This window comes from Erythrolamprus reginae, chromosome 2 (genome assembly GCF_031021105.1).
Source record: "Erythrolamprus reginae isolate rEryReg1 chromosome 2, rEryReg1.hap1, whole genome shotgun sequence".
Taxonomy (NCBI): Eukaryota; Metazoa; Chordata; class Lepidosauria; order Squamata; family Dipsadidae; genus Erythrolamprus; species Erythrolamprus reginae.
The window spans coordinates 71,345,766-71,362,502 of NC_091951.1; the positions used below are offsets into that span (position 1 = coordinate 71,345,766).

Genomic DNA, 16,737 nt, shown 5'->3' on the forward strand with positions numbered 1-16,737 from the left:
CGGGGGGCTTCTCGGCGTTCTCTCGAACGCCGAACCCGGAAGTTCGGGTTTGGGTTCGGGAGGCTGCCGAGAAGCGCCCGGCTGTTTCAGAAGGTTATAGCTGGGTGGCGGCGCCCGGTGGAGCGCCGTTTTTCCGATTGGCATTGTTGTTTTCGGCCGATCTGGAGGGTGGAAAGGAGGTGGGGAAGCCCAATAGGGAATTCCATGGGCGGAGCTTTGATGTCACGAAGACATCCTTCCTGGCGGCCGAAATGTGGAGAACGCCGAGAAGCCCCCCGGCTGTTTTAGAAGGTGACAGCTGGGCGGCAGCGCTTCTCGGCGGCCTCCCGAACCCGAAAAGTTTGGGTTCAGGTTCGGGGGAACGGCGAGAATTTTAAAAGGTGACAGCCAGGTGGCGGCGCCCAGTGGAGCGCCATTTTGCGATTTCCCCCCCCCCTTTGCACGCATTAATCGCTTTTACATTGTTTCCTACGGGAAACAATGTTTCGTCTTACGAACTTTTTGCCTTACGAACCTACTTCTGGAACCATTTGAGTTCGTAAGACGAGGTATTACTGTACATTATTTGAATTGTCAGGAGTGTGTGTGTAAATTTTGCGTTTCTTCATACAGATAGCGTAGCTGCAGCAGTGTTTTGAAATGGCATCTATAAGTGATGTAGTTACAAGCAGTGTGTCGTCATTGAATTTCTCACTGCGGAGAAAGAAACTGTTGGGAATATTCACAAACGTTTGTGTACAATTTATGGAGAATTTGCAGTTGACAGAAGTACATTTAGTCACTGGGCACAGAGGGTGAGGACATTACAGATGATTTGCACAGTGCAGAAATGCCTTTGTTACCACAACAAGGAGTGGTACCAACAGGGCAAATATGCCCTTGTGTCTCGCTGGAGGAAGGCCATAGAAAGGGATGGAGATGACGTGGAGAATTGGGAGTGTAGAAGAAACATCATTCTTTCTTGTGTATATGTTCCATTGTGTTCAATAAATAATTGTTGCAGAAAAAAATGTGCTGCACTACTTTCTGGGCGATGTTCCCTCATATTTTCACATTAAGCATACTCCTCACTCTCAGTGTCCATATATTCCGAATTCTTACATGTATAACAAGGGTGAAAGGCTCCCCAGGATGATGTTTAATCATTTTCTCTTTATTGGCTGTGAAGAACTGGGGGTCTGTATAGTATTCCATATGGAATTTGCTAACGTGTACAGCTTCCTCCGGGTATTCAAAGGGGAAAAGGCTCTCGTCGGTATATAGGAGTCCATTGATGAAAAAGTCCACTAAGGCTGGCTTGCTTCCAGTAAGATTGGAGGCAGCTGGTGAAGGGCAGGTAATCTCAGTGTCTGAGTGAACTTTACAGTTCTAAAAACAGAAGAAAGCAAATCAAACATAGACAAAAGTGATTCTGTGAAGTTGGCAACACTTTTAAATATTTGCATTCACGAAAACAAAAATAGATACTTCCACCAATGGCTGAAATAGAGTGAAAAACTATAGTGTAATTCAGCTTTACTGATGCCTTTGAGGATTCTGTCTGAATTCTGAGTTTGAAGTCTGATTCTAGCAATATTACACTGCTAACCAGAGGATACAAAACATTTGCTAAACCAATTCTTGAATACAGCTCATCTGTCTGGAACCCGCACTGCATATCGGACATTAATACAATTGAGAGAGTCCAGAAATATTTCACAAGAAGAGTCCTCCACTTCTCTGATTGCAATAACTTATTCCACCAGACTTGAAATTTGGGGCCTAGATAGCTTAGAGCTATGTCGCCTTCAATCTGATCTAAATGTAATTCATAAAATCATCCACCACAATGTACTACCTGTCAATGAATACTTCAGCTTCAAGTGCAACAACACACGAGCACATAATAGATTCAAACTCAATGTAAACCACTCGAAACTCAACTGCAGAATGTACGACTTCAGCAAGAGAGTGATCAATTTAATAATTGTGCCTACCATCCCTGTCTTACTATTGTACAAATTTACCTGAATCTACTTTGCTTTTGTTTATGTTTATACCAATCTTATTACATGTTTTGATAAAGAAAGAAAGAAGGAAGGAAGGAAGGAAGGAAAGAAAGAAAGAAAGAAAGAAAGAAAGAAAGAAAGAAAGAAAGAAAGAAAGAAATGAATGAATGGATTCACCATTCAGTCAAAACTGAAGAATCTTCTTGGATGAAAAGCAAAGCATCTCCAAGGAAAAACAAAGCCCACTTTCCTTTTGAAAAAGTACATTTGGGGTTTACGGACGACAGGAGGTAAGAGATGCTAGGTAAACAGAAGCAAAGTTTAACTTACTGAAACTGAAAAAATATTAAATGGAAAATCTGAGATTCAATTCTGCAAAAAATTAATTGCATTTCTTTGTTCATAATATATGAAAATAAGAAAGGGAAGAAGCACTGATCAAAATCATAAATATAATAGTGGCAGAAGCCATACAACTCAAACCACAAATTCTAGTCCATAGGATATAACTGAAAAGAAAGCATCCAACGCTGAAACTGTCTTTCTTTAGAATTTTCTCTACTGAATGACCAGCATTCGTCACTCACCAAGTAGCTCATTCTCTTTTAGCCTAACTTACTAAACATGAGGATAACTAGATGAAATATGCATGGCATTTGATTTTTATATTTATTTCATATAGCTGACAGCAAAAAAACCAGACCTCTGAACATCAGCACTAAATTATCCCCAGAAAAAAAGGACTATGCAATAGTCATTTTAAGCAAGATCTCCCCTCCCCAATTCCCAATGGAATTAAATTCCCATGAACTTAAAACTTTACAATCCAAACATTTTATAAATAGAAAAAAATAATGGCAATGAGTAATAAAACCAGTGTCTCCAAAAACATATCTCATTAGCCTTTAAGAACAATCTCCTAACTACGAAACTGTGACGCTGACGGCAGCTCAAATATACAACCTAGCACATTTGATTGCTTTCTGAAGATTTACTGAAATGTCTTGATGAAAGATACATGTGGAATCATAAACTGCTTAATAACGCCACAGTAAAATTGTCTGTAAAGATAGAAAGTAAAACTGAGGCTTCTGTACTTACTGAGTAAATATTTTCAAGTATGTGTCCTGCATTTCATTTTTACACATTTTGCTCCTTACTTTTTCACTGGTGAAAACTTACCATTTGTTCTTTTCCAACAGCACGAACAACCATTGATACACTCTGAGCCATCAAAAATCCATTTCCTTCCACGGTGATGATTCTGCCGCCACTATTAAATCAGAATAAAAGGAAACAGAAAGGTAAGGGATTATATGAAAAAATTGAAGGGGAGTGCTATATATGGGAGATATAAGCCTAATAAGTAAATGGGAACAATCCTAAGAATTCTTTATATAATAAATATTTTTATTAAATATGAAATAAGTACATTTCCCCAGTACCTATAATATGAAAAACAAGACTTAGATTCAAGGACACAGAAATTTGCATTTGTCCCTGAGTCTTTGTCACAATGTTCACTTGACAAAAATAGTTCTCCCCCTCTTCCCCCACTTTTAGGAAGACTTGGCAACCTTCTGCTGTTTTAAGTAGAATAAGGTTTTTGATGGACATCAATGTATAATATTTTATTAACAGTGCAGAAACTTTATATTGGACATGTGGATTATTTTATCCATATACTTTGCAAGTATATATAGACTGTATGTAAAATTTACATGTAACCAAGACATGTCTTCCACATATATATGAAAATAAAATAAAACCAAGCCACATGGATTACATATTTCTATCTGGATGAAAATACAGAAAGCCAGGTATTGGGCCTTGATGTTACAGCACACACTTCATTATTTATTCATAATCAAGTTATGATACCGTATTTTTCAGATTATAAGACACCGTGGACTATAAGATGCACATCAGCTTTAGAGGAGGAAAACAAGGGGAAATAATCTGCTTCTGCCTCCACTGCCCGTTTGCTACTGCCGTGGCCCATTCATTGGCACCATGACCTGTTTGCTGTGGCCCATTTGCCACAGCCTGTTCGCCACCATGGCCCATTTACCGCCGGCACAGCCTATTTGGCGCTGCAGTCCATTCACTTCCATTTGCTACTGATCGCCACAAATGGGCTGCGGAGACCACTGCCGCCTAGAACAGCTGATCGGTGGCATACCAAACCTCCACCCCCAGCACAATATTTGCTCTATAAGGTGCACAGATATTTCCACCCATTTTTGGGGAGTGGGGGGGGAGTGTGTCTTATAGTCCAAAAATACGGTACTTATGATTTATTATAGACTTAGGCTATTGAAAGTCCTGAATAACTCCTGGGAAATCTTTACAATGACTACTCTTGTCTTCATCCAATCGGGTCTCAGAAATACTTGTTAGGTTTCTCTGCTTCTCTCCAGCTGAATCATAAGAGGAGAATGATTTCCTTCTAGACATTTGCTAACAGCAGACTGAGACAAGGCTAGCAATGATGCTGTATAGCATCCAGGAGTATTCAAGAAGCCACTGGAGCAGAAGATGATCAATTAACTAAGAAACATTTCACCATTGAACTTGAATGAAAACAGTTTGGATAATTTTTTTTGTCTTGCTGCCAAACCAAAACCTCCAGTAGCAGCTGCTTACAAGTAAACAATAAGTTTGAATACTCCTCCCCTTAAAAGCTGCCTTTAGATAGCTAAATGTGGAACTGTTCTGCAGAATCTATTAAAGGAAATAATGAAATGACCCTAGGACATGCCACTGGCGTTGAGAGCAGAAAAGGGGAATGGCCTATCTCCCCTGGTTACCAATAACCTTTATCCAGGCTTTCTCTTGCATCCAACTTTTTATTATTTCACAAACTTCATGTCCCGTCTGCTTTAACTATATTGGCTTATTAGGAAATCAGAATATAACAATACAACTATCTCATCTCAAAAATACTCAAACAGAATATCCCATATAGCACTTCACAAATCATCTAAGCTTCTTTAAGCCCTAATATGCTATACTTTATCTATTTTCAGAAACTATTTGTAGCTCATGCCTCATACCATTTCTGTGTAAACGTTTGGTGGATATGACTTATTTGAAAAAAAAAATCTACTTTCTTTGATAATTGTAAAACAAAACATAGCATTGTAGCAGGGAAAAACAGTGAAACAAATAGAGAGTGTAATGTGGTGATAATTCCTATGTGTTGCTGTGTTTGAAGGAGATTTTCATTTGACTTCAGTACCAGTGCCATTGGTACAATATCATTTTAGCATTATATTTATTTCAATCTTAAATGTACATTTTTTCCCAAGCATAAGCTGCTACGTTTTGCAGCTGCTGACATACATTTTTGAACTACTTCTCTTGATCCTCAGAATAAAACAATTAAGATAATTTTACACCAAGCAGTGAGAACTGGAAGTATCATCAACTGCTCACTTTCAAAGATTTTTCACGCATGTTAAAATTTGGTCTCTGTAATTAAAAGTCAAAATTTCCTTTAAATAACTACTAAAGATCAGGAGCCTTGAGTGACACGATCTTGAGGTACACTTGCTCCTTCCTTTATTCACATTACACTTCTATGCTTAAATGAGTATTAAGAAGGGAGTGAATTCATAAGGCATTCAGAAAGGAACAGGAGCCCCAAGGCCTTGAAGAAGAAATGACATCAAAGGCAATGTATTTTAAGAGCAAAATAGTTTCTTAATAAAAATATGCAACCTATATAAGACGTGAGGACCAATAAAATAATACTATTTTATATGGATTTGCCTGAAGTTTTTATATGATTCGAAGCATATAAAATTAACATTTTTTGTTATTACTTGGAGTTGATACTCCTAGCTGAAACTAGGTTAAGAGTGAACAAGTGCTTGACTCATCAACTGTACTTTTCACAGGGAATCTTTCCAAATATGCTGAATGTATTCAGCATATTGAGCAAAGGGGTAAAGGTGTATTAAAAATAATTCCTTCCATTAAAAATAGTTACAGTTTTTTTAGAGTATACAACACACCTTTTTACTTTTTACTCTCCAAAACAGAGTTAAAACTTGGGTGCACCGAATGTAGCCCCACCCAGCCACCCCCACCCTTTGGGCTCTGCCTTACAATTTTTTAAAAAATTATTATTATTATTATCATCATCATCATCATTATTTATTAGACTTGTATGCCGCCCCTCTCCGTAGACTCGGGGTGGCTCACAACAGTGATAAAAAACAATACATGGTAACAAATCTAGTAATTAAAATCTAAAATAACAGTTTTACATTAAAAAGACTAAAAAGAAAAAACCCCAATAGATAAAATACATACACACAGTCATATAAATACATACACACAGTCACAAAATTACATAGGCAAGAAGCGGGGATGTCTCAGTTTCCCCAAGCCTGACGACAGAGGTGGGTTTTAAGGAGTTTACGAAAGGCAAGGAGGGTGGGAGCAGTCCTAATCTCTGGGGGGAGTTGATTCCAGAGGGTCGGGGCCACCACAGAAAGGCTCTTCCCCTGGGTCCTGCCAGACGACATTGTTTAGTCGACGGGACCCGGAGAAGACCAACTCTGTGGGACCTAACCGGCTGCTGGGATTCGTGCGGCAGAAGGCGGTCTCGCAGATATCCTGGTCTGGTGCCATGAAGGGCTTTATAGGTCATAACCAACACTTTGAATTGTGACTGGAAACTGATTGGCAACCAATGCAGACTGCGGAGAGTTGGTGTAACATGGGCATACTTAGGAAAGCCCATGATTGCTCTCGCAGCTGCATTCTGCACGATCTGAAGTTTCAGAACACTTTTCAAAGGTAGCCCCATCTAGAGAGTGTTACAATAGTCGAACCTCCTTGCAGCAAACAGGGCAGCCCAGAGCCTGAATAAGCAATTGAGTATCAACCTCTAGCACATAGCCAATTCAGAAACAGGCAAGCCATGTGTTAGAATTGAAAATGAAACTAGCTGCAAGGAGTCCAATTGCTCTGAGGTAAACTGCTGGCAATGTTGGACTGCTGTAAATGCTAGGAGGTAAGTCAATAGCTATAAATGTCTACAGAATGTTCAATTAGACTTATTTTTTAAAGACTGCTTTATTATAGTCTTAGACAAGTTAGCAAAATAAAGCAGCTTTTTAAAATAAATGCTTGATCTGAAGAGGCCCAGTGCTATTGTATCTTCTTTTTAATAGCAGAGAATAACTATACTTCCTGAAAGCCATATCAAATTTAAAGATTTGTAAAAGTATAATCTGAAATGTAACAGTATCCCTTTTAGTATTAAGATAAGAGCATATGCACCAAGACAAATTCCTTGTGTGTCCAATCACACTTGGCCAATAAAAGGGCAGCGCCGGACTTACCCGGCAGGCAGGCTTTGCTGGAGGGACCGGGAGACACGGTCCCTCATGGCGGCCGCCATTTTGGATCCCGGGCGAAGTCTCGCGATGCGAGACTTCGCTCGGGAGATCAGGGCCTGATTGGCCAGGCTCCTGATTGGTCCGGGCGGGGCCTGCTTGCCCTATATAAGGGCGAGCAGGCCCGGGGCTCTCCCTTCTCGCCCGGACTGCAGACCTGAGCAGACACATGGTTGTCTGCTCGTGGAGTCCTTTCGGCAGCCGCGTGGGCGGCCGCCGCTTTTGGAAGCCTCGTCGGAGGCTTGAAGAGGCTGCAGCTCGTGTGAGCAGCTGGAGCAGCCCTTCCGAGGCCTGCGGTCTCTCCTCGTGCTCGGAAAGGCGGCCGCGTGTTGCGGCCGCCATCTTGAGAGCCTCATCGGAGGCTCGTGGAGCGGTTGGGGCTTCGGGTCCAGCGGTGAGGCTGGGCCTGTGCCGTCTTCGGCTGTTGGCCCCTCTATTGAAGCTCGGGAACGGTGGGGATCGGGCGGAGGGCTCACGTGTGCGTCCCCCCCCATTCGGGGCCCCGGTTGGAGGGCAGTTCGGCCCTTGGCGGCAGCTTCCTGCTGCTGCGCTGCCCGTGTGGGCTGCGGCCATTTGCTGCCCTCTTTTGGGGCCTGGGCGGCCCCGGTTTCATTTCTGTTCAAAAATAGAACTGGTGTAAAACAAAACATACACAATGATATTGATAATTGTGGTTACTATTATTTAATATATTTATATAGACACACAGAGGGCAGGAAAAGACCTATTGGTCCCTCTAGTCTGCCCTTATAATATTGACTGTATTTTATCTCAGGATGGATATATGTTTAGCCAAACATGTTTAAATTCTGTTCCTGGGGATTTATATACCAAGTCTGCTGAAGTTTGTTCCAAGGATCTACTACTCTTTCAGTAAAGTCGTAGTCCAACTTCAGTACAACTGTTATGGTCAAACATTAATTATTTAAACGTTTGGTAGCCTAGGAAGGTGATGAGGCCCTTGGCCAGGGTAGCTAGGAAGCCCCCCCCCGGTGGGGTCCTGCTGGGGGGGATTACGGTTGGTGGCCACCCGGTCCTGGTTTTCTTGGGGGTTTTTCGGGGGGGGCACCTGTAACCGGGTTTGCCCCCCCGCCGGCTCCTACTGCGGGGGCACGGGCCCCTGGGGCAGTTTTTTGATATGGCCGGGTGTGTCAGGGGCGGGGGGGTTCGGACCCGCCAACGCAGGCCGTAGTGCCTCCGCCCCTTTTGACGGCTTACCCGCCGGGGCCAGGGGTGTTGGGTACGGGGGCCACCACAGTGTGGGACCCGTTCGCTGCATGTCGGGGCTTTGCTGCAACAGGGTTGTAAGCACGCTCGAGGGTTGGTTGAGGGACTACCACCCTCGCTCGAGAGCGGCTGCTCTCTGGCTAGGTTTCTCATGGGGATTCAGGATCCCTTGCATGGGGGTTTGGGCAAGCCTTCAGGTCCGACAGCCTCAGGTCGGTTGTGGGACTTGAAGGCATTGTTCGGTCCAGAATGGCGGAGGAGGTGGCCGGGGGGAGGGCCCCTTGGGCCCTTCCCGGAGCCGCCCTTCCCGTATCCTGGGGTCCCCTTTCAGGGTGGTCCCCGGAAAGGCGAGTGGTGAATCTAGGTTGATTCACCGCTTGTCTTTTCCTAAAGGGGAGTCAGTGAATGATTTCATTCCTGACGAACTTTGTTCGGTGCGGTACGCATCCATTGATGCGGCCGTGACCATGGTTAGGAAGTGTGGGGTTGGAGCCCTAATGGGAAAATGCGACAGTGAGTCGGCATTCCGGCTCCTCCCCATACACCCAGACGGATTCGGGCTTCTGGGCTTCCATTTCGAAGGTGGGGTTTTTGTGGACAGGGCACTGCCAATGGGCTGCTCTGTCTCATGCTCTCTTTTTGAGAGTTTTAGCACCTTCTTGGAGTGGGCGCTCAGGAGGCGCGACGGTCTGGGATCGGTCGTTCACTACCTTGATGGGTTCTTGTTGGTGGGGCCTGCGCGTTTAGAGCAATGCTTTGCTCTAATGCTGGTCTTCAAAGCCCTTTGCGCTCTGTTGAGGGGGCCTTTAGCCTCTGAGGGGACCGAGGGCCCCGCCCCCAGGATTACCTTTCTCGGTATTGAATTGGACTCGGAGGTGCAATCTTCCAGATTGCCCCTAGGGAAGTTGCTTAGGATCAGAAGAACGCTCGATGAGGTGCTGGGCTGCCGGAAGGTTACCCTACGGCAGCTTCAGGAATTGGCAGGCATTCTTTATTTTGCCTGTCGGGTGGTTGTTCCTGGTAGGGCTTTTTTCCAGGAGGTTGTAAGATACGATGGAGGGGCTCCGTCTGCCCCATCATCGTACCCGCCTTTGAGCTGGGGTCAGGGTTGACCTCGGCGTGTGGCGGGATTTCTTGGTTAGGTTTAATGGTTTGTCTTTCTGGAGGCACGAGCTTCTTTTGAAAGCTGAGTTGCAGCTCTGCTCTGATGCCACGGGGACTTGTGGTTTCGGGGTAGTGTTAGGTGACCAGTGGTGCTGGTCGGCATGGCCTCCGGAATGGAGTGCCTCTTCGTTGGTTAAGGACCTTACGTTCTTAGAGCTCTTCCCCTTAATAGTGGCCTTAGAGCTTTGGGGGGAGCAGTTTAGGGACAAGTCCGTGCCCTTTTGGTGTGACAACCTAGCGGTTGTCCATGTGGTGAATGCCCTGTCCTCTAAGAGCGACATGGTCATGCGGCTTGTCCGTCATTTTGTGCACAGGTCCTTGTCCCTAAACGCATTGTTTTTGGCGAGGCATGTCCCCGGGGTGGATAACGAGGTCGCTGATGCCTTGTCCCGTGGTCAATTGTCCAGGTTTCGGACCCTGACCCCGTGGGCCTGGGAGTCGCCAGAGGCGTTCCCCGGCCACCTTTGGAGTCTGGGGGGGCTCCCGGGTGTAGGAGAGTAAAGGTCTGCTGGGCTGTGGCCCTCTCTGTGGTGCCTGGCACTCTAGGGGTTTCGCAGCAGACAGGTGCAGAGTTTGGGGAGTTCAGGCAGGATACGGGTTACCCCTATAGCTGGCCTGTCCCAGTTGTGTACCTGGCCATATTTGTGTCCAGTTTCCGCAGTGTGGCCTTTCAGTTAGGACTTTGAGGTCCAGGTGGCCGGCCTCGCCTTTGTCTAAGGCGGGGGCTGGTTTGTGAATTTATGGTGAGTTCCGCATAGTGAAGATGCGGGACGGCTGGCCAGGGCCTTATCGCTGGTTGCTAGGTTCTTTTGGCCTTCCATCTCATTGCCTTAGTCGGGCGGGTTTTGGAGTACAGGGTTTGGCTAGGCCAAGCGTGGATCCCGCCGCTTGTGGGAACGCTCGTTCCGCAGTGGCGCCGCCTCCAGTGCGGTGACGGCGTTCTCGATACTGAGGATTCGGGGATGCCGACCGCTGGCGGTCGACGGCCTGTTTTAGGCTAGGAACGGCCAGTTGAGGGTCCGGGGTAAGATCTTAGGCCAGGGCTCCCTTTGGTCCCCTTCTATTCAACCCCGCCAGGATGAACCGACGGTGTTGCTTTGGGTCATGAGCGCTCCGAGACCACTCAGCAACACGGTGCCGTCGGGGGTGGGGACCCTGCCATCGTGGCGGCTGGGTCCTTGTTGTCTGGCGGGGGAGACGGGGTGTGCGGCAGGACGGGGTTTCTACCGCTATGCTGGGTGGGCGGCATCCCATTGCTGCGCCCAGATTGGTCCTGGGAGGGCGGCATCCCATTGCTGCGCCCAGTTGGTCCTGGGAGGGCGGCATCCCATTGCTGCGCCCAGTTGGTCCTGGGAGGGCGGCATCCCATTGCTGCGCCCAGGTGGTGCTGGGAGGGCGGCATCCCATTGCTGCGCCCAGTTGGTCCTGGGAGGGCGGCATCCCATTGCTGCGCCCAGTTGGTGCTGTGAGGGCGGCATCCCATTGCTGCGCACAGTTGGTCCTGGGAAGGCGGCATCCCATTGCTGCGCCCAGGTGGTGCTGGGAGGGCGGCATCCCATTGCTGCGCCCGGTTGGTCCTGGGAGGGCGGCATCCCATTGCTGCGCCCAGTTGGTCCTGGGAGGGCGGCATCCCATTGCTGCGCCCAGTTGGTCCTGGGAGGGCGGCATCCCATTGCTGCGCCCAGTTGGTCCTGGGAGGGCGGCATCCCATTGCTGCGCCCAGTTGGTCCTGGGAGGGCGGCATCCCATTGCTGCGCCCAGTTGGTCCTGGGAGGGCGGCATCCCATTGCTGCGCCCAGTTGGTCCTGGGAGGGCGGCATCCCATTGCTGCGCCCAGTTGGTCCTGGGAGGGCGGCATCCCATTGCTGCGCCCAGTTGGTCCTGGGAGGGCGGCATCCCATTGCTGCGCCCAGTTGGTCCTGGGAGGGCGGCATCCCATTGCTGCGCCCAGTTGGTCCTGGGAGGGCGGCATCCCATTGCTGCGCCCAGTTGGTCCTGGGAGGGCGGCACACCATTGCTGCGCCCAGGCGGTGCTGGGTGGGTGGCATCCCATGGCTACGCCCAGTTGTTCGGGGAGGGCGGCATCCCATTGCTGCGCCCCGGTCGCTGGTCTTGCTCTTGGGGCAAGGACCGGTACGGCTTGGGGGTCGGTTGGGGACCCGCCAGGCTTGCGGAAGTCTGCGGTGGCTTCACGTTGTGTGGCCCGCCACGTATGTGGTGCGGTCTTCGATCCCCTGGGGATCTTTGTGGGTTGCCATTTCCCTTAGGGCCATTCACCGGGTCAGGTGTTGAGGCAATAAGGCCCTGGGAAGGGTAGTCAGGGAATTTAGGTGGGGTTGTAGTGGCCCATCCCCTCATCACTGTAGATCGGCCGTGGCTTTACCGGGCCGATGGCGTTCACCTGTCAGTACGGGAGAACGCCATTTTCTTACAGGACCTGCAGCGGTCTCTGCGTGAGCTGGCGCAGCTAGAGGGGGGAGTCGGGGGGCCAAGATAGAGATCTGACCCCCACTCCTGTGGCAGGTTAGGGGCGGAAAACTGGGGTGGTTTAGCAACCGCGCGTTCTCCCTTGGGCATCTTTGGGGATGATTGACAGGTTCTCCGCAAGCTCATGGAGGGAGTTTCTGCCTGAGCAGCTGGGGGGAACCTGTCTTTGGGTCCTGCACCTTTAATTCCCGGATTCGGGTTAGCCGGTGGGACCCCCCTCATGCACAGCATGGCAGGGTCGCAGGTGACGGCCTGGCCCTCACCTGGACTTGCATCGAGATACGCCCATGAGTTGCCCAGGAATGTTTTTTGGCATAACGTCATTTCCGCCCCGGAAGTAGTTGTTTGACCCTGCAGGTCCATTTCCGGGTCATAGTTGATTATGCTAATTTATGCAAAGTATTGAATAAATTATGCAAATTTATGTTAATAAAAATGACCCAATTTAAATCCAGCTCTTGTGTCCGTGTCGTTACTCCGTCTCTCCAGCAAATTCTATTCTATTCTATTCTATAAGGCAGCTGATTTAAACTCTGAATTAGTCATGTTTGGAGTAGATCTATTTAAATAATTGGGAGGAGTTAGTGTGACTACATTTAAGAAAAATTTCTGGCATTAATGTATTGCCATAATGTACATTTCTCCAATTCTTTGCTATTTTTATGGGTCAGATATACATGTACAGAAATACACAGTGTATATCATCTGTGCTACTTTCTGTTTGCTGTTTGGCAAACAGAAAGGTAGAGGCCTTTTTTCCCTTGTTTTCCTCCCTGAAAACTAAGGTGCGTCTTATACTTTGGTGTGTCTTATACTCTGAAAATACAGTAACAAAAAACATAATATAACTTTTTTCAGAAATGGAATCAATAGTGTCTATAACATTTTAAGTATAGGTTAGATCCTAGATCTGAATTTCATGCACTGAGAGTGTTTTGAGCAGCTGAACTATTTCCCAGCTGGGTGTAGGGAAAAAAAATTCTTGAGGAACCTCATATGAGTAAGCTATTTCTGAGAAATTAGATCCTATTCTAATTGAAGTGCACCAAACCTTACTTGGCTCCTTCAATGAGCCACTATACCAGGATTTTAGGTCATCTTCATTTGCCTTACCACAAACTACCATATTCCACCAGATTTGAAATTTTGGGTTGAGATAGCTTAGAGCGGCGTCACCTTCATTATGATCTATATGTAGTTCATAAAATCATCTACCACAATGTCCTATCTCTCAATTAATACTTCACTTTAAACTGCAATAATGCAGAGCACACAATAGATTCAAACTTAATATAAGATGCTCCAAACTTAATATAATATGCTCCAAACTCAAATGCAGAAAATACAACTTTAGCAATAGAGTGATCAATGCACTACTTGACTCTGGGGTTTCTTCCCCAAACCCCAAAAGCTTTAACCTTAGACTGTCTACAGTCAACCTCACCCCATATCTAAAAGGTCTGTAAAGGGTGTGCATAAGTGCACCATTGTGCCTACCGTCCCTGTTTTACTGTCCTATTGTCCTAATTTACCTGTACCTACTTTGCTTATGCTTATGGTTATACCAATACCTGCTATCTTGTGCATGTTTTTGAGAAATAAAAATAAATAAATAAATCATGAATTGAGCCCTGTGCCCCATTTAGCCATATCAATGACTAGATTCCAACAATAGTTACTGCACTAAGTTTAATGCATTACCCAAATTTCAGTGAAGAATGAGTATGCGGGGACAACCAGGAAGCATAAGAGAAGATGAAATGGGGTCAGTCTCTGTACTTAAAACGAATCATCAAAAACCCTAAGGATTTCTTGTATTATCATTCCAAGAGGCTGGAAGTTGCCCTATGGAAGATCTCCTTCCAGTGCACTAACAGTGGTTGCTTTTTTTGACTGGCAGGCCAGGTCCTTGTCTCTATACAAGATAAATTATTTGCCCTTGAATAAAACATGGTAGTTGCCTCTTCCCTATAATTCGAACTTCAGAATAGCATACACAAGTTCCATGAATGCATTAGACTTAACCCAGACCACTTTTGAAACATCTCTCACAGAGAGATACCTTACCTGATTGGACTCTTTTTGGGGTTGATATCTGTTATACTTGGATTTTTCTCATACTGAAAGTTATTAGAACCAATGCAAGACTTGTCTTCAAATTGGACACAGACAATCACATGGGTAATAGTTTCCACTCTTGGCATGGTACAAATGATGGTGGTATCAGTGCGACTATCAAGAAAAGATAAAACATTTCTGAATATAATTCATGGGCATGCCCAATTTTACAGTGAGAATCTACGATGCATGGTATTCATTTGAAGGTTTACAAGTAAGTACGGTAAGTTATGCTTGTTACTTATGAAACTGTGATAAAAAGGGAAGAACACTGAAGAATATATCTAACTCAGGGTTGGACTGTTGGATGCTTGGTATTCATTGAAGGCTGCTCAGACTTGGTTGAGCGTGGGATGGGTGGAATATAAATTTAATTAATAAATAAATTCATATAGAAAAAAGAAATCCAAGTTCAGAGAACCCCAAGAAACATTGCTTTCCCATTTCTGTTTTGGAAAGTTTTAGAATTTGCAGATTATTTGGAAATTCTGATATATAATACAATATTCAGAAATAAATTGAAATTACTACCAGATAGATATCCTCCATAAACTATTTGATCTAAGCATTATTTGATCTAAGCAGAACTTGTTTCTTATTTCTTATTACTGTTGTGAGCCGCCCAGAGTGTCTGCGGAGAGGAGCAGCATACAAATCTAATAAATAATAATACTAATAATACTAATAATACTAATACTAATAATAATAATTGTTATTGTTGTTGTTGTTGTTGTTGTTGTTGTTATTATTATTATTATTATTATTATTATTATTATTATTATTATTATTACTACGAGGGTCACCCAGAAAGAAATGGGCCTTTCTCAACCTACAATAATGGTACCATTGCAAAACTTTAGATATACATTATTTGAATTGTCAGGAGTGTGTGTGTAAATTTTGCATTTCTTCAGACAGATAGCACAGCTGCAGCAGTGTTTTAAAATGGCATCTGTAAGTGATGTATGTTACAAGCAGCGTGTCATCATTGAATTTCTCACTGCGGAGAAAGAAACTGTTGGGAACATTCACAAACGTTTGTGTACAGTTTATAGAGAATCTGCAGTCAACAGAAGTACGGTTAGTCACTGGACATAGAGGGTGAGGCCATTAGAAGATGAAGAGGTGATTCGCACAGTGCAGAAATGGCTTCATGACCAGAACAAGGAGTGGTACCGACAGGGCATACATGCCCTTGTGGTCTCACTGTAGGAAGGCCATAGAACGGGATGGAGATTATGTGAAAAATAGGGGGTGTAGAAGAAACATCATTCTTTCTTGTATGTAAGTTTTATTGTGTTTAATAAAGAATAGTTGAAGAAAAAAATTGTGGTGCATTAAATTCTGGGCAATCCTCGTACAAGACAGTTATATAACAAAGTCATATAGCATTAATACCATGTCTATGTTATCCATTGAAAGCATATCCTTTAAACATTGAAAAATCAATATAAATAATTATAAATTTATATAGAAGCCCCATATTTATCACCTTACCTGCAAACCCAATTTATGCTTTGGAAAATATAATTCTTAGAAAACTTTCTTATTCAATTAATTTGCTGTTATAAAAAGTATAATTTCTAACCTTCCCAGTTGCATCATGTTTCATTCTGAGTAGTATTTACCTGATGTTTCTGCATTCTTTTGTAGTATTAAGCAAAACTCGAAGCTTGGATCCTATACTGAGATTATTTCCTGTGATAGTTACTTTGGTACCACCAGCTTTTGGTCCAACAGATGGAGACATAGATTTCACTACTGGAAGCTAAAAAGATGAAAAAAGAGGAATGTCAGGAAGATGTGCTGGTACCCTAGTTTGTAGTGACATCTCAGTTCAGAAATGTAAATGCTGCAAACATTTAAAAAAAATGCTTGTCACAAGTCCTATTATTATTCTCCAATGACAAATCAAAGATGTTAAAAAGACATAGGAAAAATAATTCTAAGTTAATTACTTAGAAATCAATCATGCTGATTTTCTACTGCATGGTATAGAAACTGCTATTAAATGATATCATTATTATATTACTCACAAGATAAATGTAAAACATTTGAGTTGTCCTTAATAGCCTGTCTTTTCATTTTTGTCCCACCTGAATCAGACACAGTGAACTGGATGAGAGTTACCTACCTTAAGGTAACCAAAAGCACTATTGGTGACAGGATGTTTACAAAAAGAATCTAAAGGTTTTCCTTCCATATGATATCTATGCTAATATCATTTCCGTAGCACCAAATCTTTAAATCTTGCCCCCAAATTATCCTGTCAATTCCATCCACCTGATTTAAAATACTTTCCCAAAAGCTACTTTCTGGCCTGATGGGAAACATAACAACAA

At 44.6% G+C, this 16,737-nt stretch overlaps 1 protein-coding gene across 1 annotated transcript in view; it reads right to left on the reverse strand.

Moving 5' to 3' along the window:
• PLXND1 (plexin D1) overlaps positions 1-16,737 on the reverse strand; it is a 208,496-nt gene that overhangs the window by 85,768 nt on the left and 105,991 nt on the right. The window contains exons 15-18 of the mRNA XM_070738311.1: positions 16,024-16,163; positions 14,345-14,509; positions 3,171-3,261; positions 1,102-1,368 (exon numbers count right to left, since the gene is read on the reverse strand). Of these exons, the coding sequence (XP_070594412.1) occupies positions 1,102-1,368; positions 3,171-3,261; positions 14,345-14,509; positions 16,024-16,163 (663 nt within the window). The remainder of the gene's footprint in view (positions 1-1,101; positions 1,369-3,170; positions 3,262-14,344; positions 14,510-16,023; positions 16,164-16,737) is intronic.